This window comes from Mauremys mutica, chromosome 22, assembly GCF_020497125.1.
Source record: "Mauremys mutica isolate MM-2020 ecotype Southern chromosome 22, ASM2049712v1, whole genome shotgun sequence".
NCBI lineage: Eukaryota > Metazoa > Chordata > Testudines > Geoemydidae > Mauremys > Mauremys mutica.
Genome location: NC_059093.1, coordinates 10638159 through 10664829, shown reverse-complemented (window position 1 = coordinate 10664829; position 26671 = coordinate 10638159). Strand labels below are relative to the sequence as shown.

At 40.3% G+C, this 26671-nt stretch overlaps 1 protein-coding gene across 2 annotated transcripts in view; it reads right to left on the bottom strand.

Annotated features, from left to right (window-relative positions):
* NCAPD3 (non-SMC condensin II complex subunit D3) overlaps positions 1–26671 on the bottom strand; it is a 43301-nt gene that overhangs the window by 14138 nt on the left and 2492 nt on the right. The window contains exons 2-24 of one of the 2 annotated variants that reach the window (XM_044996697.1): positions 23859–24013; positions 23076–23238; positions 22097–22281; positions 21023–21193; positions 20878–20939; positions 20517–20604; positions 19165–19298; positions 18096–18168; positions 17226–17351; positions 16779–17031; positions 16205–16267; positions 15900–15983; positions 10800–10873; positions 9777–9911; positions 8787–9007; positions 6904–7095; positions 6451–6548; positions 6215–6330; positions 5173–5280; positions 3386–3500; positions 3186–3293; positions 1959–2197; positions 1273–1352 (exon numbers count right to left, since the gene is read on the bottom strand). In XM_044996697.1, the coding sequence (XP_044852632.1) occupies positions 1273–1352; positions 1959–2197; positions 3186–3293; positions 3386–3500; positions 5173–5280; positions 6215–6330; positions 6451–6548; positions 6904–7095; positions 8787–9007; positions 9777–9911; positions 10800–10873; positions 15900–15983; positions 16205–16267; positions 16779–17031; positions 17226–17351; positions 18096–18168; positions 19165–19298; positions 20517–20604; positions 20878–20939; positions 21023–21193; positions 22097–22281; positions 23076–23238; positions 23859–24013 (3043 nt within the window). The remainder of the gene's footprint in view (positions 1–1272; positions 1353–1958; positions 2198–3185; positions 3294–3385; positions 3501–5172; positions 5281–6214; positions 6331–6450; positions 6549–6903; positions 7096–8786; positions 9008–9776; positions 9912–10799; positions 10874–15899; positions 15984–16204; positions 16268–16778; positions 17032–17225; positions 17352–18095; positions 18169–19164; positions 19299–20516; positions 20605–20877; positions 20940–21022; positions 21194–22096; positions 22282–23075; positions 23239–23858; positions 24014–26671) is intronic. The other variant, XM_044996698.1, reaches the window with a different exon arrangement.

Genomic DNA, 26671 nt, shown 5'->3' with positions numbered 1-26671 from the left:
ATCTCTCCATATCCCACTCAGTCACCGCCCTTCCTACTGAGACTGACAACAAGGGTACTTGTCAGTATCAAATACGGTAGAGCTCAATATTAACACCCATCCATTAAGAACGAGACCAGAACCACCAAGTTGCTGCACCAAGGCCAACACGGGTGTCAAACAGTAAGAACTTAAGGTATCTTCTGAACTACGTTTGGGTAAAATCAAGATCTCTAAGCCCACAGAAGCCAAGCAATTCAGATTTCAGGCTAATTCTGCAGGATCCCTGGTGTATCTCGGTATGGCAGGAGATCTTCAAGCTGTGGTATGATGTTTAAAAGGAAAATGAACAACAACATGCAAAAATAAGTTAGAGAACTTATTGAACTGTAACCTATGTCTGCTATGTAAAGTGGGAGGGCAGTTTTTAAGAACACCTGTTTCAAAGTTTCCATTTCCACATGTATGTAAATCATGACACGATAAAAAGGGCAGAGCTGCCTCGTAGACAGTGCCACCTCTTGTGGCCTGATGTGGCCCTTCTGGCACCCTACCTCAGTTTCCTTCCAGTTTACACCCAGAACCTTTAATAAATTAAACTCCAGGAGAGAGGGAATATTAAATATCATCTAGTTCCCTAAAGAGCCCTTTTGGCCTCCCCTTAGGTTCCAGGTTTCACAGCTCTACATCGAGGGGGACCGTGTTTTAAATCCTGGCCTCTATGGCCTGCGAACTCTCCTCTCCTCCAGTTCAGGGGTTGCATGGCCCTCCTTCTTGGGGCCTGTGTGCTGACTGAATTCATTCTCTCAGCAGCTCTTTCCAGCAGCTCCTCCTTGACTGGGCCCTACATGTTCTCTCTCCTAGACATTAACTGCTTCCCTGGACCCTCTTCCTCGCTCCCAATGACTACTTCCATTATTTTCCTGTCCCACGGCTGGTTTCCCTGGACACATGGAACAAGTGACTGGCCTCCCCAGCCATGTCCTCTGACTTAGAGGCCAGCACCCAGTTCCATGCACACATGAAAGAGGGAACAAATTGTATTGCTCACTGTTCTCCCTCCTGCCATGTGTGTACTTTCAGATGATGTCAGGCTCGGAGTGAAGTTTCCCACTCCTCCATTCCCACTTTCAAAATTTTATTAGGGCATAACTAGGGAGAAAGGGGGCAGGGATTAGGGAGCACACAGGCTTTCTTATGGAGATTTCTCTCTTACATTCAGGACTGTAACAGCTGGGATATGAGATTCAGTTTGCTTTGCTCTCTGGATAGTTTACAGAACTGGTATCCTACCTGGCAATATCTGGGTTGGGATCAACCAGAGAACTGACAAATCTGAAGAACAGGGACTCCTTCCACTTCACAAACTCCTCCTACAGGAAAGAAGTAGACAGTGAAATGTCAGAATGAACTAGGAATGAATGACCCTACTTGAGTCTTCAGATTGCACCCAGATACACCCTCTGGGTCATAACAGGAGGCACACAAAATAAAGCTCAAGATTCCTTAATTCTGAAAATAGTACACTTATTTAAATGCCACAGTAGCAGGTGTCCTAATTTACCATTAAATTTTAGCAGAACAAGGGAAAAGAGAGAAAATCTGAACTCCAATGCTGAGATGCCAATAAGGCATTGCTCTACACTGTTCTCATGAAGTCTGCCTGCCTAGGATACATTATTAAACAGGGGGTAGACTATCTTCTGCCTCTCACATATTGATGTACACACCACAACCGATAGGTCGCCAGAGAAGATTAGTGCCCTGCTTCTGCTTGGTGGACACCTGTTACACCTATCTACTGGGGGTGAAATTGCAGATTCAAGAAAACAAGAAAAGTGCATCTTAAAGTTTGGGTAAATTGCAAAGATATTTTAGGGTCAATCTGAAATCTGCATATCCATTTTACAGGTTGCTAGGATTCTGTATGATGGAGGCTGTTGGAATGTGGTGAGAACTAGCCAAAGCCCACTAGTCACCTGCAGAAGGTTGGTAAGCAGGATCAGTGTCTGCTTGCGGATGAAGGGGTTCGGGTCCTTCAGGCACATGGAGATGTTGGGAATGTACCTGTCCACCATGGTGGTGTAGCGGATACACAGGTCACACATAACTATGACAACGTTATTGCGAATGGCCACATCCTCAGACACCTCTAGCTCACGAGCTAGGGCTGCGACACATTTCTTTGCTAAATCCTCATGCTGCAGACACAGCTTACCTGTCACATAAAGAGGAGAGAATCGGGGCTGTGAATGTTACAGTTCCTCATCTCCCCAGGATTATCTTTCCATCTCCTCTTGGCGGCATATGAGTCAAAACACATGGACGGAGAAATAAGGCCAAGGAGAAATGAAAGCAGAAAATAGCGAGAGCAAGAAGTAGACAAGCAAATAAAAGCAAGAAACTCTTAGTGGAGACTTTATGAGAAACCCGCAACCCACCTCAAGGGAAAGGTAATCAAGGAGGAGCATTGTCCCATCCCTCTTCTGAGAAAACATGAGACCTATATCATGGATCTAGTAACCCTGTTTCCTCTTTCCCAAAGGGCCATAGAGAGCTAAGAGTGCAGCCTAATGTCCTATGCATAACCAGAAAAGAGCCACCCCAATACCATTACTAGAAGCCTTTTAAAATAACACTAATACTTTGCATCTCTAAAGGTTTCTAAGCTCTTTAAGAACAAAGGATTGAGTCTCATGAGGTACATAAGTGAGGAAGTAATATTATTCCCACACTAGAGAAGTGCCACATCCACGACCACACGGGACGTATAAGCACAGCCTGCTCTGGAAAGCATTGAATTCCCTCCATCCCTCTAGTGAGCCTCTTGTGCATCATGTAGTTCCATAGTCAGATGCCACGAAGCTCACAAGAGTACAAGGTTGGTACAAGTCTGCAGGGTTCTTCAGGTCCGGCTAACTGTGTTACTCACTGGGGTTAGGTACGGTAAAGCTATATAAAGCCAGTGCATTAATAGATTTAGTACGTACTTTCACCCACTCCAATATTTTTATTGGTGTATGCATATTGTTACTGCAGGGAATTACCTGAATGCTTGGAGCTACAGCACTATAAACACTGAATACAGTTTACGTCTGTGTCTAAAGCTCATGCAGAAGAGCTGTCGCAATTGTAACCCAGGAAGAGAGAAAAGGGCAGGAATCAGTGGTACACAGCACCTATTCCCACGACAGGACAGCTCTTACCTAGTGTAATGAACGCATGGGCTCTGACCACTGAGGGCACAGCAGATCCTCTGATTTGGGACAGTGGCTGAGAAACTGGGAGTTCCTCACCATCTGGAGGACTAGACACTGGGAAACAACAAACCAAGAATTAAAATACCCTCAAAACCAGAGAGTTTTAGTTCATAAATGCAAATTTTAGAGTAAAGGGAGGACCTCACATTGATCTACATTGACAGGACAAGCCAGAATAGACTGAATCAAAAGGAAGATGCGTTTCTCCACTTTGGCTGGACATAGCTGTGCAGTCTCACCCAAGGTGAAGAGATGTCTCACCTAAACAGAAAAGCAACACTGTCAAAAGATAACAGCAGGGCTGACAATTAAATCAACAAGCTTTCACACACCAATGTTTCAACTGCTTCCAAAACAGCTTAAAATTCCCTCTGCCCTTTAGAAGGGAAGGCATCACCTGTGATGTAGGCTTGTATGCGGCTCAGTTAGATCTAATTCACTACTATCTAAATGCAGAGAGCCAAGTTCCTTTAGACCTGTCCCTACTACACGGTGAATTTCAGTGGTGACATTTATTATTGACAAGTTGCAAACAGGCAATTAAATTCCTAATCTCCCCCCCCCCCCCCCCGCAAAAAGAAGGCAATGACATGATGCATTTTGCATTAGTATAATCACTGCAACTTCCCTAAAACTCTGGAAATCAAGTCTATTCTATAGCTTTCTGGCACATGGCTCAAAATTTCCATTAGGAATGATATCAAGTCACTAACACACAAGAGTCTATAGACATGTACTCACAGAAATACCACAGGGATTTAGTATTTTCCTCTATAACTGTAAACTAATGATACTCTCCCCGCTCTAGAAACCTCAAGATTGGAGAAAGTAAGAGTGGCAAGGGAATAGAGGAGCTGTTTCTTCAGCTTCCAATGGATGCAAATGATGACTAGATCCCTTTAAGAATGGGCTGCTCTGACAAGTGAATATGTGAAAATGAGAATTTCTTACTGAAAGCAGTTCCCTGTGTATTAAAGTCATATCTGCTGACTTGAGTTGACAGAGTTTTTACTACTTCTAACTGCTGCCACGCCTGCCAAACCAGCACAACTCTGGGAGAATGAAGTGGATTCTGTTCTAGATTGTGCATCAACAGGATACTTAATCATATTCCAAGTGAAAGGGTCACCTGGGCAAAACCCCTTTGCCTTCAAATTGAGAGCTCAGCTACATTTGTGCATCCCAGGTGAAAGCAATAAAGCCGCACAGATCTAACTGAGGTTATAATTTTAAGATAATGGGGTTGCACAGGTCTAAATGAGGGCAACCTTTTGTCTACAGAATGCTTTAAGGTGGTGGCAATACATGAATCAGAAGGAGCCTATTTTGAATTTCAATCCATAGACTTGAATTTGCTGACAAATTCCCATAAAACAAGCGCATCTGATGTAGAGCCACTGAGATTAAAGAAAAGGTCACCACACTGATCACATTTGGAGTGTTGTCTTCATTACCATAAGGGCTGGAAAGAGGTTATTTATTTAGTTAGTTAGTTTTGCAGTTTCAGGAAAGGCTAGTTTCTGTAGAAATTGATGGCCTGGGCTGTCCCACTCACCAAGGAAAGCTTCCCACTTGCAGTCTACTTTCCAAGCCCTACTTCTTATTGTGTGTACTACCGTGTCAAATTTGTGGTCACTGGCCTGGGCCTGCTGTTCTCTCAGACTCACAGGAGAACAAAGTATTGCATCTTATGAACTATTCCAGTGAATATTTATAAAATAAATATATGATTCTAATTCATGTTTATTTCCATAATAAGTATCAGAAAAGTAAGCTAAAGGCGAAAAAACAAACAAAAAAAATCCACAACAAAAAAAACAAGGCAGAGTACTCCAGAGAACACAGCTCAGCTGGACAATCATGGAATCGTCATTTTAAAGAAGGAACAAATTAATTCTTTGATCAATCAGTAGAGAAAGGATACCAAGCTTACCAAGAGGTCTTCTTGCAGCTGCTCTGCTCCATCCTCTTTGAGGACAATACTGGAGATGTAGCTCTCACAGACAGATACTAGATCTCCACATACCTGGTTGAGCAGCTTCTGTTTCAAGATGAAGGCAAGTCAATGCACTGCTCGTTAAAGAAATGCATCATGGGTAAAGCATCCTCCATGCATTAGTCCTGAATTGGTAAACGAAAACCTTTTTCTAGACTCTGAAATGAATAATCTCTCTCTCTCAGCCCCCTCACACTAAGCAGTTTCTCTATGGCTAAAAACTTGTCCTAGTCTTTATTTAGCGATCTAGCTGCAGGAATCAGCTGCAAACAAAATCTGGGTAAAATCTACAAAAGAACATCTGATCTGAACAGTTATTTTCCTCTTTAGGTTTTAACTTTAAATACAGAGGTTGTTGGTATCTAGGCAGAAAGGGTCAATTGTCTTCATTTGGCATTGCTTTATCAACCTTACAATCTCCCAATGATAGAAACAGAAGAACCCGCTTTAGCACATTGCCATAGGAATTTACTAAACAGCATCTCAGCAAAGCTCCCCTTCCCAGCTTGCCTTGGCTTTGTCACAAGTTGTTCCATTAACATAGTCTGCAGAACACTGTCACCTACTTTCACTTGTTTGAGTCCACAGCAGGTTGGTTGTGACCAGCTTAATCTATGGTGGCATATATAGAACGTGTCTGTAGCCTCAACATAATCTACTGGAAAAGCATCCAAATCACAAAACTCTATCAAAACAGGCACTACTGTAGGTAGCGAATTCAGCAGATTTCAACTGCAAAACATCCTCTTGAAAAAAGAGAAGCAGCTCTCTCAAACCCATCCTTCACACTAGGTGTATGCCATGGCTGGTATGATATACCAATAAAGATGGTTAAACAGAACAGAGGGGCAATTTTCTCGAGTCAGAAGTCTCTTTCCTTTGTGCACTGAAGAAACCTGCATTTTCAGGAGAGGAAAACGTCTCCGACTTCTTGAGACATGTAAAATATACTTTTAAAACAGTCTATCTGAAGCCCCACCTGTGCCTCCTCAGGGGCATCTGTGTACGCATGGCAGAGCTTCTGCAGAGCTTCAACAGCTGGGCTAATCACCTCCAGGGGACTCTTAAACTCCTTCAGCCAGCACTTGATATCATCTGAAAAGAAGGTCAAACACCTAGCTGAGGCGAGTGCTCATGCTAACTATTACCAGAAAGACAGAAATACAGTGGAGCTGGGATGCAAAGCTGAACACTGACCCACGCCAAGGCACTCACCAATCAGCCTGCCCTGAGTGTTTCTGGGGAGATGCTTTGCAACGTGTCCAATTACACACAGGATGTGACCTGCATTATCAGTGCTGGTATTCTGCTGCCTGAAAGGCCATAAAGGGGACAAATAGAAACATTAATCCAAGAAGAAAAACTGACTAGAGTCAGAAAAATCCTTTCATTTGGATTATGCATGCTGAAAACAGAACTGTCAGGTTGAATGAAAACACGATAAAGCTCAAAGGCAACTTTAAGGTACTGGATTATCGGTCTCTAGCTCAAGGCTGCAGGCCACTGCTTCTCTCTTAGATGGAAGCACTGTTAGTTTAAATTAAGCACTTTGATCTAAACAGTCACCAAACAGCACTCTACCTGTGGAGAGGCAGGAAGAGGAGATCGTTCTCTTGGCCTGCCCTGTATGTCTCTTTATTGCCAAATGATTAAGATAGAGGCACACACCTGCTGACACTGTCCCAGGATTCGATTATCTTGGAGTAATCCAGCTTGGGTGAGGAACCTGCTACCTTTGCGAGCAGCATCCAGGCTGATACAGCATGCTCCGTTTCCACATGTGACATTACATTATTTATGAAAGTGGAGGAGAATTTCTCCTTCTGGGACCATACGTAAAAAGCTTTGTTTAAATAACGGCTGCAAGGAAGACAGAAAAGAGAAAAGAGATAAGCACACAACAGACAAAACAGCTAGTCTCGGGATCTGTATTAGGGGCCAGCAATTTTAGCCAGTCCACCCTTCACACAGCAGGCAACACGATGAAGCTAGTGACATTGCCAGCTGGTGGCTATTTATGCAAAAAAATTGTACTTCTCATTGTTCTGAGCAAATCAGGATTTCCATTCTACATTTAACCTCAAATATTTACATCCATATTCCAATTCATAATTCAAGTGCACACAAAGCTTCTGCCACGTAGACATGGATGTAACACTATACATTCCAGGACACTGCTAAATTGGGCCCAAAGTCTGGTATGCTTATAGCCAAGAAAACTTAACTAGAAGAATCCAGCAGGGGAAGATTTTTTGTTGGAGGTTTCTAGCCAACATCCAGAATCCAAGAAGAAGATAAATTTGTTATTAAGGGACAGGACTGGGATTTATTGGTCTGGGTTTACCCCCATCTCTGAGGAAGCTCACTCTGTGTCATTAGGCAATTCACTTTACCTCTCTGGACCAAAGTTTCCTCTTTTGTCAAACAAGGACTACGATACTTGCCTTCCTTCTGTTGGGAGAATTCTGAAACTCAATGTTTATGAAGCGCTTTGAAATTCTCAGCTGGAAAGTGTTATGGATGTGCAAAGTATGATATACAAGGGCCAAAATTAGACTGGTAAAATAATTTTGCAAGCCAGAAAGACGGCACGACCAACAGATCAGTTTTCTATTTAAGATCTATTACATGTTGTTGACTAATAAACATAAGGCTGCTTTTAATCAGTGTTCTGTCCTTGTCATTTTGTGTGTCACCTCATCTCTTTTGCTACTTCCCCCAGCATTCTGCAAAAGGCAGTAAGATACTATTAGTCATAAGACAAGTAACATATTGTACACCAGAATGAGGAGGGAAAAAAAAACACCATGTACTCTGATCTCTATAAATATATAGATGGTTATTTTTCTCATCACCACACCCTCAATTAACTTTAACAGTCCAAGTTCCTAGCAATTCACCAAAAAGACACACCACATGTGTCAATCTCCCATTCAAAGTGTTCAGGGAAAAGGCATCAATGACAACAAAGTTAAAACAGCCAATACACAGGAGAACTGTGCTGTGCTCACCAATTGCCAACATGGAAATAATTGGCTGTTGATTTTCAGGCCTGCTATACCCTGCCCATTAAACCAGTAGAGCAACACAAGAAGCTTAGAATATAACAATACCCACGTTAGCACTGACAGTATCACTTAATAGTAACATGTACTTGTATTACATCTTTCACCTGGGGATCTCAAAGTGCTTTATCAAAAATTAATTAAGCCTCACAACATCCCTGTGCAGTAGGTATTAAATACATTTTACTGTGAGTAAACACAGATGCACAAAGGTTGGAGTCATACAGAAAGTGAGTGGCAGAGATGGGAACAGAACCTTGAACTGTCCCAGTCCTCTACTCTAACCGATGAACAAGCTACTACTGTCCTACAGTGCAATCAATCATCTCCTGACACAGGGTTAGCTGGACACATTTCACGTGTTTTTAGACGAGTACAAGCATCATAGCAGCAATACGTGCCTAGAGAAACTCGGAGTTGGAAGGGGCCGACATACGAGTCCAAACTCCTCTTTATTGACTGGAATTGGCAGTACAACTGACCTACCTCAATTCCTGGTTTTCTGCAGTGATGAGGGCAAGGAGATCCCAGGCCAGTGTCTGGTTTCGGTCTTCATGCGTGAACTTACTATAGTGTTTAATGTGCTGCAATAAAAGCTGATCAAGGCAATCCAAGGCCTTTTCCTGCACAGAGTTCTCACTGTCCATCACAACAGGGACCACACCTGTTAACCAGGCCTTCTGTATCATAACATTACTGTGTTGAGTCTAAAGAGAAGAAAATTCCATGTTAGAAATACTTTGAAGCCAGTAATTCAGATTCTACACATTCAGATGCTATGGTGGGATTAATGTGAGCCGAGACATGCTGACAGACTCAAGACACTGTAGTTTCCAAGGTACTGATGAAGCAGTATTGAAGTCTTACAGTGTATAGGACCAGTGGCCTTAAATCTCTTCATCACCATGGAATTGCTGATTATATGATATTCATGATCAAGGTATCAGTTATTCCTACTGACCTGAGGTTTGTAATATTTACTAAAACTAAAATCAGTCTGACAGTGTCCCAGTAAAGCACTACAAGAGGTCACTTAAAATGAGCAGTAGTGAGCAGTGCCTAAAAAAAAAAAACTTGTGCTCTTATCCTACTTTACTAACCTTTTATAAATATCAAAGCATGAAAAAATTTTCAATGATACAATCTGCATACTGCAATCTCAGTACAATGATTCAGACCTTTTTTTTTTTTAAACCGGACAAGGTGAACAACAAACGTACCAATTTGCTACAGGAGAGCTGTATCAGAGCCAGAAAGAGATGTTTTTAACAATAGGAAATGTCTAATGTTATTCACAACTATGTGTAAGAGCAAGATATGTCTTTCATGTCAAAGGCAACAAAGGTAAATCAAGCTAAAGAAATTCAGTGGAGAAATAAGTGGCTAGTAATTGTGTGGTCTTTTCCCTCTTTAGCCCCTTTAAATAAAATTATACTCTGCCAGTCTTGATAAATATTGTGCATTCTTTCCCCTCACCGTAAGGAGCTCTGTAATAGACTGTAGTGCCTGCTTCCGTACAGAGACGGCAGGGTCCCGGCAGCGATCTTGGAGAGTGGACAAGTCTTCTGGGGTACATGGGATCACGTTGTGCTTCAAGATATTCATGAAGACCTACAAATCAATCACCATGATAACACTGATAGGAATACAATGGGTGCACATTTGGCTGCCAATGAAAAATCCAATCCACTTCCTATTGATTTCAATGGGAGAAGAACTGGTCCTAATGACAGTAAATCCCAAGACTTAGAGATACACTGGGGGACACAAAAACTGAAAGTGAACAGGCTTTGTAACAGCATTTAGGTAAAGTTAGCTTCACCTTTCCCCCTGTACAGTCAGAGCCCGTTTCCCTTTGCATTTGTGTGGGTTATCACACAGTAACAAGGGAAAGGAAAATATTCTAAAGACCCAAAACAATACATTTGTAAAAGCATAAAATCAACCATCAGGAGAACTGTGGGGCAGGGATTATATGCCTAACTATTTTCACGGTTTTTTTAAACTGACTAGATTTCAAGAGGACAGTCTCTTTCAAGACCAACTGCCTGTTATTCTAAAAAAAATTTTTTTGTAAACTAAAGCAGCACACTCCAAAATCGAGGCTGGATAAAATCCAGTTCCTTTGTAAATGAGTTCATGAATTCTTGACTAACTACCCAACTAACATGCCTCAATTTATATAAGGAAGTTGCTTAAATTAAAAGCCTACTGACATTTGAAAAGAAGCCCTATTTCTAAATGATGGCATAAGTGATCTTCAACGAGAGTACTGGAAGAATTCTTCATCATCATTGTGCTTGCATTATTCACTCATCAATTATCAGGAACAAGTGGAGAAGGCATTTTGAAAGACCTGCCTGTATGCTGCAGGAGCAGCAAAATGAGGCCATGATCCTTCAATGAGTTCCATGTGGGCAGATCACTGCATGAATTCATTGCAGGATGTTAGTCTGCATGTTTATATTAATAGCACACGGTACTCAGTAGAGAATATACCTGGAGTGCAGACTTCCTGACATTTGTCTTCTCATCTCCTGCTCTCAGTCTCAGCATAAACATGATCTCCTTCCCTGTACAGGGAAAGCACGGAAAGAGAGTCATGAGATCCAACACAGGTAGAGACTGCAGCACCACCAGGAGATACTGATAGGGCAAGCAGCACACTGATAAGGCAGAGCACAGCTTCACACTCGGTTGAGCATCAGTTGTTGACAGAGAAAGAAAAACCACACACAATCTGGCAGGTAAACCAAAGAAATATTCATTTTCAAATATTTTATTTGGAATTTTAAATATATTTGTATTGCTTTTATATTTTAGGTAAAATCCTGAAAGGAAAGTTACGTATAGAAGAATGGCTATACTGGGTCAGACCAATGGTCCATCTAGCCCAATATTCTGTGTCTGACAGTGGTCAGTGCCAGATGAACAGTGCCAGTGAACAGAACAGGGCAATTTCAAGAGATCCATCCCCTGCCATGTCCTTGTCTGCTTACTTTCCTTAAAAAGCCTTTGGTGATGGACATTATCAAAGGCTTTCTGAAAATCCAAGTACACTATATCCACTGGTTCACCCATGTCCACATGCTTGTTGACTCCCTTAAAGAAGTCTAATAGATTGGTGAGGCATGATTTCCCTTTAAAAAAGCTGTCTTGACTCTTTCCCAACGTATCATGTTAATCTATGTGCCTGATAATTCTGTTCTTCATTATAGTTTCAACCAATTTTCCTGGTACTGAAGTTAGGCTTACTGGTCTGTAATTGCCAGAATCTACCTCTGGAACCTTTTTAAAAAATAGGTGTTACATTAGCTATCCTACAATCAACCAGTACAAAGGCTGACTTAAGCGACAGGTTACTTACCTCAACTGGTAGTTCTGCAATTTCATATGTGAGTTCCTTCAGAACTTTTGGGGGATACCATCCGGTCCTGGTGACTTATTACTGTTTAATTTATCAATTTGTTCCAAAACCTCCTTTACTGCACCTCAGTGTGGGATAGTTCCTCAGATTTGTCATCTAAAAAGAATGGCTCAGATGTGGGGATCTCCCCTACATCCCCTCTAATATCCTGGGACCAACATGGCTACAGCAACAATTTTTAAAGGACACCTTTTTGCCTCTAACCACCTCTTTCACTCCGCTATTTAGCCATGTTGGCATTTTTTCAGTTCTATTATTCTTTTGCTTATTTGGGGCATACATTTAGTTTGAGCCTCTATTGTGATGTTTTTAAATAGCCTCCTTGTAGTTTGCAGGCATTTTACCCTTGTGACTGTTTCTTTTAATTTCCATTTAACTAGCGCGCTCATGTTTCTGTGGTTTCCCTTTTTGAAGCTAAATGCGACTGTGGTGGGTTTCTTTGGTATTTCCCCCCCTACAAGTATGCTAAATTACTATTACCGAGTGGTTCAGCTATATTCATCTCTTGGACCAGATCCTGCATTCCACTTAGGACTAAATCAAGAATTGCCTTTCCCTTGTGGGTTCCAGGACAAGTTGCTCCACAAAGCAGTTATTTAATATGTCTAGAAATTTTATTTCTGCATCCTTCCCTGAGGCAACACATACCCAGGCAAGATGAGCATAGTTGAAATCCCCCATTATTATTGCCTTTTTTGCTTCTGTAGCATCTCTAAATGTACTAAATGTTTTGGAAAAATAAAAATAAAGGGAATATGTAATTTTTGACCATTGTTTTTCTTTATAAAGGAGCCTTAGATAATTTTTAACCTTAAAAGCCTCATCAAATTAAAACCATGCAAAACTCTCAAGAAAGTCTGTATGATGGTAACTCTGCTGTTTGTGGGACAGAGATTTGGGTAGCGGGACATGAGAAAATTGCTCGGATATAATCCAAGATGGGTTACAAGCCTCACACATGAGAATCTCAGTATGCTTTACAAACATTAGTGAATTAAACCTCACAACCCCTTGTGATGAAGGAAGTATTAATACATCTATTTTGCAGAGGGGGAATTTATGGCATAGAGGGGTCAAGTGACTTGCATGAAGTCACAGAGTCATTGGCAGAGCAAAAATAGAACCCAAGAGTCCTGGTGGAAGCAGAAGAACACTTCCACTGCCTATATATGCAAATTAGGCCTAAAGCTTTATTTTCCTTGCCCATACCGAAACGAACTTTTACACATGATTAGGGGAAATTATATAGTCTACTACTGAGTTTATTAATTGGTAGATGCAACTAGGCTCCTAGATTGTCAGTTATCACCCTTGACACCCAGAATTATCAGAATTCCAGTATTAAAACTGGTTGTTCTGGCAAATTAGTTTCAATCCAGCTGTTATCTTTCAGAGCTCCTATAGTGGACTTTCCTACATGTTCATCTTCTTCTATGTATACTTTGCAAAGTCTCAGTGTAAAATGATTCCTCAATAAAACAATGTTTCTATAATACATGTCCAGCTTGGAGCACTGCGCTTCTGTGTTCTGGTCAGTAAAAGCCTGATCCAAAGACCTCTGAAGTCAATGGGAATTATTCCACTGTCTTGCATGGACTGCGGATTGGGCTCTAAATGCCTTTTTAATAGGCAGCTATCCTCTCCACTTGACTCCAGCTGCTAGATGGTTTGATAATGTCAGATTCTTTGACTGGAACAGAGATATACTGCCTCAGTTAGTAGCAACAAGTTTTCTGGGGAGGTCAGTCCATGACAAACTAAACTATTGCAGGGGGAATCAACTGGCTAAGATAATCACGCTCTTGCCAACTGGCACTGACTGAGCATTTCAGCATAATGGACAGGAACAGTATGAAGGTGACTTTCAGCAGGCAGAGAAGGGCTAGAAAGGGAACAAACATGATGTAGTACACATCATGCACTGCATGCCGTGTAACGTACATTAGCCCTATTGTACTCCTGGGGGAATTCTGCGCCAAAAAAATAAAAATTCTGCATATTTTATTGGTCAAATGGTTTCAATTATGTCAGTAATTTAGTTAAACTACAATACAAGGGATGAAGAATTGGAGTGGGGAGCACTGGAGAAAATCCCCAAACTCCCTTTCATAATAGTAATGTAGCAAGATTTGACCCTTTATTTCTAGTTATTAGTCAACAAAATATATGCAGCCATATGCTCAGGGTTACATCATAGGCAACTGAAGAACAAGTGAGGGCTGAGGAATCCAACTCACAGTTTGTATGGGCTATTGACCATCTCCAGAAAGGTCAGTAGCAAACAGTTCATGGAGCACATTTTGATAGGAAATTTTTTCAGTCCAAAAATTTAGACCAGTTTTAATCACTAAAGCACCATAAGCATTTATAAGGCCATACTATCCTTTACACCATTCTGGCCATGTAAAGGAGCCTTAAAACTTTTACACCTGTTTTATACTCCTGGGGGAATCCTCTAAGAACAATGGGAACAAATCACTAAGCAGGCAGGCTGGTACATTCTGCTTTGCCAGAGGGGACAGAGCCCGCCTGATGCCTCGCTCCTCAGAAACACCCTGAAGCTCTGCCCCTCCATGCCAAGTGTGCTGGAACAGCAAGCAAGAGGGACAGTGTCTCTCTCTCTTGCATGACTGCCCAGGCCTTCCCCTCCCGCACAGCGGTGATTTACGTCTCAATTGGCTGCTCCAGGAACCCAAACCAACCTGCCTGCATTGCTGGGGAGGGGTGCGTGACCACTCTTGTGGCTTCCTTTGCTTCCCCTTCAGAAATAATTTTTCTTGAGGGAAGCAAAGAAATTTGCTGGGGACATGAATTCTGCACACATGCAGTGATGCAGAATTCCCCCAGGAATAACCCCATTGGGCCAACACCTCTATTCTTTTGTCTCTTCTATACATGGGTTTGGTCACATTTTGAATACATTGTTTACCATTTCTTTTCTTTCTAAAATATTTGAACTGTGTGGTCCTCAGGTAAGTAAGAAATTAGCACAGGCTTGAGTCAAGTATAATGCAGCCAGACAACTCTGCTAATGCACCTCAACTTTGGCTCACATGTCCCTGGTGTTCCAGCTATCCTATCAAGCACAGCCAGCCCACTGCACTGAGTTACTGTTATTAATTTGTTTTAAGTGCCACGCTCCTTATTCCATGGAGCCTACAACCTAAATAGAGAACACATTATACACTGAGTGGCCTAGAGACATTTCTATCTGAGAGAGTAGATCTTATAAGAATATCATATGTTCTACTGAGTGGATTCTTATTGGTTTTAAGGCAGGATTTTAATAGAGAAGATGGGAGCCTGTCACACTGAGCAGGGAGGAAGTTCCTGCGTAGGGAGCAGCATGGGACAAGCAACAAAGACATACATGAGGGACACAAGGGGACTAGTGAAGTGGGATTATTAGCTGTACAAAGGGAGTGGTGGTGGCGGAATAATAAATATGAGAGCAAAGATGTAAGTACAGCTGTGCAGTTCCCAAAAGCACAGGACAAGATGCTGGAACATGAGGTGGATAAAGAAAAGGAGCCAAGAGGTTGGATTCCAAGAGGTTAATCATGTGAGACATGCTGAGCTGCCAAGTTGCGCACTAATTTCTGTTATGTGGACAAGTTAGGACTAGTGACTAGCCATGTTACATCAGTCCATTTAACCTCATAAGCTGCTTTCAGCAGTAGCCAATACCTGATGCTGCAGAGAAGTGAATTCCACTCCCAAATAAAGCACCTAGTCAGAGGTGCAATATTTCATGTGGGGAAAACATATTTGTTCCTTGTGCACTGAAGCAAGAGATTTTGTTAATATTATCATAAGCGATAGAGCTACAAGTGTTATAATCCATGTAATTTACTCCTTCCAAAAGAGATGGTAATTCATCTGTTTTTTGACAAGTCCTTCTGCCACATCAGTAGAAATGAACATCAATATGTCAAGATTAAATATACTTTCCAGAGTGGTCCATCCAGACTTAAATGGAAACGGAATTTCATTAAAACTGAAAATTCCACCTCTCCCCTCATTACATGTAAGCGGAACCTAAAATCTCCATAGAAAGATCTGTCTACTTATATAGAAAACTAGATGCTGAATACACATAAGAGGATCTGATTGCCATTAGACATTGCCAAAACCTAATATCAGCTGAAAAGACAAGTGTGATTTTGACGTACCATCAGATATAGTGGTATCACCATCCCTGGTCAGTTCAATGGTCTTGAAAGTTGGAAGAGTCTTCAGTGGATGGTCAGAGTGAGCTAAGAGAAGGAAGGGAAAAAAAATATATCAGTAAATCAAAGGATTGAGCATACAAAAAGAACATGTTCTCCGCACAGTGTGGTGCATCACTAAATGGAGAATGTTATGTAATCCTCACCCCCCAACCCCTCCCCCAAGATTTCATATATCAAAATTATTTCTCTGTAGAGAACATAAAGTATATGGAGGAAAAACAAACATTTCGAACAGATGACTTTACCTTCTGTGTGGGTTACCAAACTCTCAGGATAGTTGTTTGTGTCTAAAAGTGTATGACCAGAAGCTGCAGAAAGAAGAAAAAGAATCAACAAGATAATTCCATTCAGGATTCTTCTTCTTTCCAAAATAATCAGGCAGGTAATCTAAGAATAGGAGATTGCAGATGCATTACTGGAACATGCCATCTGGCTTTTTATCACACCATGGAAAGTTTAGCATGCTAAACATGAGAAATTTAAACTTCCCAGACACTAAAGGTTTCTGAAGATATAACTGTGTGTCAGGAATGAGGAATTTAATTATTTTTTAAATGAGTCATTTAGTAGTTTGTAAATGCCTTTCAAAGTCATCACACAGAGGAGTCTATGTAAAAACAGCCATATTGTCAATAAAGCCTTTCTAAATATAAGTTGTAATGAGTAACAAGACATCTACCTTTTCACTTTGTCATAACACCTAAGGGACCTCGGCCCAGATTTCCAATTCCTTGACAATTAGATCTTTGCTCTCCCAATAAATATTCCCCCAAAACTCAGGAGACATTTAGCAATACTGAATTCAGCTGCCATACTTACTGCCTTGTAATAGCTCCTGTATACTCTCCAACGTAGTGGCAGTTTTCATTTCCAGACAGTAAGCAAAAGTGGAGAGTGCTTTGCTGCGGACTGTAGGTGCCTTGTCTGAGCAGCGGCTAAAGACCATATCCTGCACCAGAAATTTGTGCTTTAGAAGCTTCTGATGATCCACAGACAAGGAGCTGTCCGGTTTCCTCTCCGGCAGGTCCAACAGAGCTAAGGCTACATCAAGGGCAAACACTCTGTAAGAAATCTATGGAAGTGAAGAACACAAGATTCTCTATTACGGAAGTGTTAAAGCACCGAGACATCTATCACAGCTGTAATCTAGTTGCTACCAGCCATCAGCAATAAGAAAAATACTATTTAGTACTTATAAAGTGTTTTACATGCTCAAAATACAGCTACGTCCAAAGGTCTGATGTATTAAATAGGATATACACTTACCTTGGTATTATGTGAATATCTATAGAGCCAAGCTATAAAGTCAGCATACTCTGCACAAGGGAGCTTATTCAGCAATTGCATCAGGCCTTGCGCGGCATAGGTACGATAGTCAGCTTTATCTGGGACCTGAAATACAAGGACAAGGGAATTTGCCAAGACCAATATTCAGATGATCTGTTATGATAGCTAAAACGCATTTCAGTCCTCAGAATAAGTATCAGTTTATTCAAGAGGGTAATATGGCCTAGCAGGTCAAGCACAGGACTGTCAAGCAGGAATTCCAGCATTCTAAGCTTGTCTTTGCCAATGGATCAACATATGGCCTCGGGCAACTCTCAAACCCTCAAAAGCAAAGATCCCTCCTTTATAAAGTGGGGATAATACTAGCTTCCTGAGGCGACTGAAGACTGGAAAAACGTGATCTTGATTTAAAGGGTGATCCATGGACAGCTGGCTGGTCACAGGGCTCTTGTAATCCTTGTTTCCAGCTACTAAAGTCACACTGACAGTAACAACACATATGTTAAATGTTTCTCTATTTTCACATGGCCACATAAGTAACTGCTTTGTCACAGGATTTTAATTTTTTTTTGTTAAAGAAGTCAATAGAAGGTACACGCAATTGTGAACAGTGGAGAAGTGTCCATGAGACTCTCTCTGCTACAATTTGTACCATACTTTGACAGTTTGAAAACACACGGATCTAGAGTCACTCTGTCACAAGAACCTCAGACATACTAAAATACCCAACTAAAATACCCAAAAGAAGTTAACGAAATGGATTCTCCACGTTCGTTCACAGGCATCACAATCTATCCAAGAATAGTGCTATTGTCTTTAGATCCGAGATATAAAAAGGAGCTAACATACCTTGGCACAGATATGCTGGAGTAAGATTCGGAGCACAGGAAAGGCGACTTCCTTTAGTTCATCTACTATAGAGCTGCACAAAACAGAAACAAGCAACTTAGAACAGGTTGCTATTGTAATAGGACGCAAAAAATTAGCCCAAGGCCATCTCCTACATTCAGACAGGCAGCTGTATACAGAGCTTCCTTATTCCTCCTCTGACTGTTAAATATTGTTCACTGGTCTCTTTATAAACTGTGCTTTTAAAATATTCTTGTTTCAAAGTGCAGGAAGAGGAAGTCAGAAATAGCAGCTGCTCCCAAAAGCAACACATTAGAAGTAGTGTACTAAAAACAAACTCCATGTAACAGTTAGCTAATCCTCACCCTCTTGTGACTGCTGCATAGCATAACATCGTAAAGCTCCATACCTGGGTCAGTTCTGGTACTAAGTCCACCAGTACCCAAGTGTTCGAAGTCTTCACCAGTTAGTTGCAATTAAACAATCATTTAGATAGAGCCAAAAACTTGAGCAGCACTTTGCAAATCAGAATTAGATATGTCCTGTCTGTCCCAAACACCTGTGTTCTATAGTAGACAAGATAAGGGACAGCAGTATGGGTAGGGGATGTCGCAGAAAGATGGAGAGCCTATACAAGAAAGATTCCTGTAAGGAACAGGTTTTAACAATAGGATTGGAGGAAAGAACGGGCCCTTGGCAGATGAAAAGTAGGATATTGTTCAAAGTATAAGGGACAGATTAAATGAAAGCAAAAAGCTAAGAAACAGAAAGATGACTGGAGAATTAAAGGATATATTCCTAACTAAATGTCTCCTTCATCACACTCGATAATGAACTAAAATCCCCCCAATTTGCTGCAAGTCTAAAACAGATCTTTGCCCTCCCATCCCACTTTTCAACATTCAGCGTTTTCCCCTCTCAGAAGACAAGTCCTATGTTAGCTCTTATGACAGAAATTGAAATTAATCCTCAGCTTCAGAATAAGCCTTAGTTATTCTAATCCCTCTATTAACTAGCAATGGGGAATACGATAATGCCAGAAGGAAAACCCAACAACTTTGTACTTCACCTGATAAATTTTATTCCATGATTCCTAGCACCAATAACCTGTGGTGTGACAGAAAGGGCTGTATGCCTGGATCCTTCTTCCCCTTCCAGCATGAGGATGACATTGAGGAGACGATGGAAGATACGGTGCAGAGTCTGAAAGAAAAATACACCCAGAATCAGCTGATTTTCAGCAACAGGTACAGGAACTAGACCATCACTCTGTCTCGGTTAATAAAATAATCCAAGCGGGTTCATACTAAACAATTTCCCCTAACAAAATCCAAATAGAATACTTTAAAAGGGAAGTTACATACACAGAGAGCTTCTTTTTTATACTGGGGTTATACTTACCCTAACTGATGTCATACGAGCCTGAAAAGACCTAAAATGTTACTTTCCAGAAGGGCAATCAAGTTAAAAAGGTGCATAATTTCAAGTGGAACACAATATAGGAGTAACTGGTTGAAATTTAACTATCTGTGGTGTATAGGCAGTCAGGCTTCTGGCCTTAAACTTTATGAATCAGTTACAACAGAAATCCACAGAATTTGGGGAAATTCATTATTTTCTCAAAGAAAACACCTTAAATTAAATGCCTTTGCTTCCTTATGCACTGATGGTGCAGAAGGTACATTTTTGGCATTCCATTGCTTGCCATAATTTAGCTGTCACACTGTCCCTATTATTCATATCATTTGACTGAGGGGCCTGAGCAGCGAAGAGATAGAAAGGAGGATTCAAACTCTGAAAAAATGAGCACTAGTGGCCTCTTGACATTGTATTACAATCCAGAAAAACATGGATACTTTCTAAGTTCGCATGCTCTATGGAAACAGGTACAATATACAAATAATTAAGCATTTATGTGGGGTGCTTGATTTAACAAAATAATAAGAAAGGCCAAGCTGTAGACTTCTGGTATAATTAGAATCTTCTGCCAGTTTGCATTAATCCTGTTTACCATAGTGTGTAATATTCCCACAATCCCCACTGTCCACTATCACCAAATAATGCCACAACAGAGGCGACTAACCGATAGAATTAGAGCACCACCTAGCAGGAAGCAAAAGAATTGTCAGTTCAAGTCAAGTATCAGTAACTGATCAGATTCTCTGCACTAAGATATTAAAGAGATGCAACTTTACAAAGCTATCCTGATTTTGAAACACAATTACCAAAATGTTTTCATTAAACTATGCTGTATAGATACACAACAAACTATCATAGAAGGGATGGGGGAAAAGAGGTACCTAAGCCTATCTCCAACTGGGAAACATATGTATATAATGAAAGTGACCTGCTAAAGGGGAAAATAATTGTTTCTTTTCGATGTATAAGTAAAGACCTGAAAGATTTTGTCAAGACTTTTACCTTATTTTCTAAACCATGAAGCGGGGAGCACAGCAACCGCAGCCCATGATAGGCCAACTCTGGGACGTATTTTGCTTGGTTAATATTCCTAAACAAAAGAACACATTGAGATGGCTTCACCCACTGATGGGTATTTATTTACTTTAATAATGTGACCAAACATACTCTCTATTAACTGGAAAGACATGTCTAAAATTCACTGAATATCGTTTCTATGTAAATTAGGAAGAAAACACATTCCAATATTATCTAGAGAAAAATCACTGTTTTCATTTTAACATCCACAGAATAATACTACTTAATATATTCACCGCTTTACCTCTTCCAAACAATGTATAAAGATTAAAAAGTAATAGCTCACATTGTTCCTGAAAACTCGAATTCATGCACTGCAGGCTCAAAACTTGTCAACTCAACAAAGGTCTGCAAGAAAGCAAAAGGGGTGAAGTTATGTAAGGGGCAGTGATGAGGATCTGTCCTCACATAACCTCAGTAGTCTTAGTTACCTGCATGCAGTTCTGCACACAATGAGGTTTCTCTTTCAGAGAGAACTTGGGCAGAAGTCTTAAGAAGTTTTTCAGGAGGAAGAAGATGGCTTCCCGAATTTGAAGCAGGTCATGTGCTGAAAAATAAATCTCTTCTTCTTGATCCTCCTCATCTTCAAAAATCTCATCCATCTAGATTGGTAGAAGACAGAACCAGCATTTATCATAGCTACAATCGCTTTTTTACTTAGAAAGCAGAAACTCTTATTTGTACTATGCAGAAACTCTGAGGCTAGAATTTACTTAATAGTAAAGCAGGATTGGAATTTGTATCCAACATACCAAATATTTTATTTCAAAATATTTAAAGGAACTTAGTATTAGCTGGGAAAAGAGGGCTCACAGAAAAACCGCACACAGCTTGTTCCCATCTGAGAGTTTACAAACAAAAACCCCTGCAGAACTAGGGTTGGGTGTCTGAATTCTGATATTGATGTACACAAAGCCAAATTCCTAGCTCTGCCTACTCTTTTCCCACCCTCTCTCATCACGACCCTGCTCTCATGTTCCCTCGGATTTCTGATGTCCAGTTCAGGACTCAACTAAGTGTTAACAAATATAACAAAGAAGGTTTTAGACAAACTAGAACTTTTCAAGAGGTGCACTTCATAGCAGGCTGCAAGTATTTAGCCCTTAGTCTCCCATCATTAGATTTGTACAGAGATCTGAATACTCTTAGTCCTCTAGTTCTGTTCACATGCAGGTCTCTTAAATATACAAGACAGCTACAGGCTGCACTCACGATTAACATCAACTTGTCTACGTGCTGCTGAACATGTTAACAATATACTGAAGAACAGTACGCTTTCTTATATCGCAACTCACTCATCATCAAAGAAACTGCCAGCTAACTTTGCATGCCTGGCTTTTCAGAAGTAAAAAGAACACAGCTTGATTTCAGAATGCAAGGTTGAGAGAGTAAAGTGCTGGAAGATAAGAGAAGTCTCATTTTGACTTGGAAACTAAATAAGTTTCCTATTGCTTTATGAATTAATAGAGAGCATAAAGGTACTGTATCTGAAGATATCATCTTACATCAAAGTTCTCCTTCCTGGTTGGCCTTCCTTTCTTTTTATTTCTTCTTGCTTCGGCCTGAGAGCTTTTAGCATGATCCTTTTTCCTTTTCCTAGTCAATTCGCATCCCTGAGGCCAGATCTTTCTCAGGGTCTGAAGACATTTGTCAAACATCACTTGATGGAACACCTGATTAGCTACGCTGCCTACGCAGAAACAAAACAGATCAGGATTTAAGCCATTTTCAGAACAAAACTACAAATACATGAAAAGCATAAAATTATTCAGCCATCTGCTCCACTTGTTTGCACAATGAGATGGCTAGAACACGAGCGCCATCCTGGTGACTTGAGGTTCAGAACATGAAAATCAGTATTTAAATTAACAAAATTAAATTGCAGGAAGGAGTAAAATCAGCAAAAACATTCTCAGTTGGTGCTTACAGAACAGGACAACGAGCCAATCTGGCATTTGCTCTAGTATTTAACACAAAACTTTTAACTAGAATGTACATCAGCCTTAAAACACAAAAGAACGCAGCCATAGATTCAGTCTGCTAGAGAACTCTGATGACTTGTTATTTTAATCAGATAATTTTGCTTTCATGATCAGCCTGAAAGCACTAGTGAGCTAAATCCTCTCTATCTACAAAGCAGGTACAGCACAAGCACTGGCAGTACAATCTTCCCTTAGAGAAGTTCAATCTCCATGTCACATTCAGGCCTCTCTGCTAAAACTGCTGATAAGGGGACAGACTGATGAAGTCGCCTGACAATTAGGACCTGGACTGAGATCATCAAATTGTTTCACATAGGACACCAAACCACTAAGACAATAGCAACTTTCCAGCACTGCACATCCACGCAACTATAGAGGAGAATGGCTCAACAGCCATTTCCTATCCCACTTCATGTTCTTATGAACAAGAGAGACATGTCCAGACAGCTTGAGCCAAATTAGCCACACTAGCAAGAACAGAAAGGAAGGTCTATCTACTTACCTGGGATTTCAAGCAGTAAGAAGTACAGCCCAGCAGCATGGAGAGCATATATCCGCTGCTGTACATTAGCCTTTTTATTCTGGGCCACTTGGACAAAGTGATACAGCACAGCCACAAGAGCACTGGGGGAAAGATTGTTCTCAGCAAAGAGGGTCCAGATACTCTGAGACAAAGCAGAAAACTGACAGTAAGAACTATGGTAAATCTCACATCGATTCCCCACTCTGAGGGCACTTGCTATCATGGCCACTCAGATCAAAAAGGACACAAAGGGCTGTGATGCTGGTTTGAAGGAGAAACAGGTCATTCACAAGCTAGATTATTTTTTTTTTTAATTCACTGAACCACACCACTTGGGATAACCAAACTTGTTTAAATTAAAGATTTTCTTTCATGATTTTAAGTAAATGGATGGAGAAGAGACGGTTAGAATAACACGTTCACAAGACGCCTAGCCACAACTTAACTGTAGAACTCTTTTGTGAACCACACCAGGGCAATACACTTCCCTGTCAGCTACCATTAAGATTTTGAAAAGTTGTCCTTCTGTCCACTGCCCACATATGTAGGGTTTTTTTATTTTAATATCCCTTCTCTGAAACAGCCTGCATCTCAGATATGTATTCTTTGAATACAACTGTATAAAATATCAGTTACTCATTCGGAGATCAAAATATTTAATTACTAAACTACTACAGAAAGATGGGGAAAGCATGGATAGTAGGAAGATTCAGTGGGTACATCTTTGCCACCAAGTAGAGAGATGGATAATTTCCAACTTACTTCAGTGGTCCCATGGTCCTCAGCAAGGAAGGAGTAGAGATTCTTGTAAAGTTCGCTGAAGGCATCAAGTCCATCCTCTGTGATCCCCTCTTCTATTCTGGAATCCAGAGGCTCTGTCTCAGTGAAATCCAGTTCCCAGACTGTGTCAACCCAGGCTGGGGGAAAAAGATGCAAAACACACTCTTATTCAAAAAATAAAAAAATAATATATTTATGTAGAACTTTTCATTCCAAAGCACTTTATAAGTTTTATCTAAAAATATAAACAGGGATCACTTCACTTACCACTGAAGTGTGGCCACTTCTGAGAAGGAATGTGGCCATTTTTTATGAGTATAAAACAGTTTAGGATAGGAGTACTAATACCTGCACTTTGGGCTGGTATTAACAAAACCTTTAGAACAACAATCCTTTAAAGAAAAATCTCTCACTTTGACTTATTTAAATGCACCTATTTAAACTTCAAGCAAAAATACAACTTATAAAAAAACACACAAAAAATGAGTTAGGTCAATATTCACAAGGTGACTCCCTTCAGCTAATCAAGAATAAAATCTTCCCCACGCTCAATCCCTTCAGGAGAACCTCAGAAATTGTACAGGCCCTGCACTGTGCAATTAAGTTAAACAATTCAATGTTTTGTTAGCGAACTGGCAAAGGACACTTTCAGAACAAAGGACTCTTTCCCAAAAACATCCTGCCACAGGCCTCTCCTTGAGGGTTTGTTAACTCAGGAGCCTCAGATGATCGCAGACGTGTCAGTCTCTTTCATTATGTGTTTCTGTATCTTAAACCATTTGGAGCATTATAGGTCTAAAACTTACAAGCATTTTCTCTTGTCCCTATGCAGGTTATAAAAATGTAAAATGCTGTGGTATTCTCCATTACTGAGGTGAAAGCAAACACAATTCACCATCAAAGATCATAAACTATGGGGAGCTTAGAAAGCGGTGGAATTTGTCCCAGGCCGGTGCTTGCGAAGGTTCCTTCTGCTATGAGATTCCATTCCCCTTTTTTCTTTTTAGAGCATCACAGTAATTACAAGAGGACATAAGGATGTACAAGTTATTCCTTTATAATAGCTTATTAAGGGTACCCATATCTCTGGCACCTGGACAAACATGAAAACAAACAATTTATAATTACCACAATAGGAAGAAACAGTAATCCTCCGTTAACCATTCATCAGGAAAAACATCAGATAGTAGGGGGAAAAAAGGACAATGCCTTAGATCACAGAAATGTAGGGCTGGAAGGGACCCTGAGAAGTCATCAAGTCCACTCCCCAGCACAGAGGAAGGACCAAGCATACACAGACCATCCCTGACAGGTGCTTGTCCAAATTGTCCTTAGAAACCTCCAATGATGGGGGTTCCACAACCTCCTTTGGAAGCCTATTCCAGAGCTTAACTACCCTTATAGTCAGTTATAAAGTTTTTCCTAATATCTAATCTAAATCGTCCCTGCTGCAGATTAAACCCATTATTTCTTGTCCTATCTTCAGTGGACATGGAGAAAAACTGATAACAGTCCTCTTCATAACAGGTCTTAACATACTTGAAAACTGTTATGAAGTTCTCCTTGGTCTTCTTTTCTCAAGCCTAAACATGCCCAATATTTTAACCTTTCCTCATATGCGGCTTTCCTAAACTTTTTAATCAGTTTTGTTGCTCTGCTCTGGACTGTTCATCTTTCTCTTGCTCCTAATGTATTTACAGAACCTCTTGTTATTGCCTTTTATCTCCCTTGCTAGATGTAACTGATTTAATGTTTTAGGCTTTCTGATTTTGTCCCTATATGCTTGTGCTATTCTTTTGTACTCCTCCTTAGCAATTATGCCATGTTTCCACTTTTTGTAGGGATTCCTTTTTGATTTCCAGGTCATTAAAGAGTTCCTGAGAGAGCCATATTGGCCTCTTATTATTCCTCCTATATTTGCTTTGCATTGAGATAGTTTGTAGTTGTGCTTTACAGTTACTGGGTAATTATTTCACCTAGGTATCATCTTCACACTCAAATTGTTCTCCATGTTTCTGACATTCTTGGGAGTGTGGCTTTTCCAACTACAAGTGACAGTCCAATTAGACTTTTAAAGACAGTAAAATAAAGATTATATAATTCAGAATGGCGGGATGAAAATCTGATCTCCCCTCCACCTTTACAGTAGTTTGCAAAGACTAATTTATTTTTTCCTCTTTAAAAAATAACAATGCCAGAGCACTCTCAATTAGGTGCAGTATTATGCATTTCCTGCACTAAATTATTGTGCAGCATTGCTGAGCACTGTTACAGCCTGTAGTATGGCAGCTGTTTAGCTGGCTGTGTTTCAATGCTGGGAAAAGTAATACCTCTCTATATGTCAAAATACAAACTTAGATGTAGCTATTTATATGATTTCTGATGGATAAAAATCCTGCTTATCCCCAAGTACCATTTGAAATTTTTATTTACTTAAATTATTGTACTAGCAAGATATCAAGAGAAAAACGTCAGATGTTAATGATTATTTATTTAAAATTGAATGCAAAAATTGAGATTATTGCACATTTCAAGAAATAAACTTGAGAATTACATTTCATATTAGTTTCTTATTGACAGAGTATTTACAGTAATAGCGTGTGGAAATTATATACAACTCAGATTGTGTATATATATATATATATATATATACACACACACAAACACACACACATATATACTGTATATATAAACACATCTGATTTGCTGTTACTGAACATTTCAGCAAGAATGTCAGTTCAAAATTTGGCTCAGTTGTTGTGTTTGTCTTATTTATTTAAACACAAAGCCCCAAA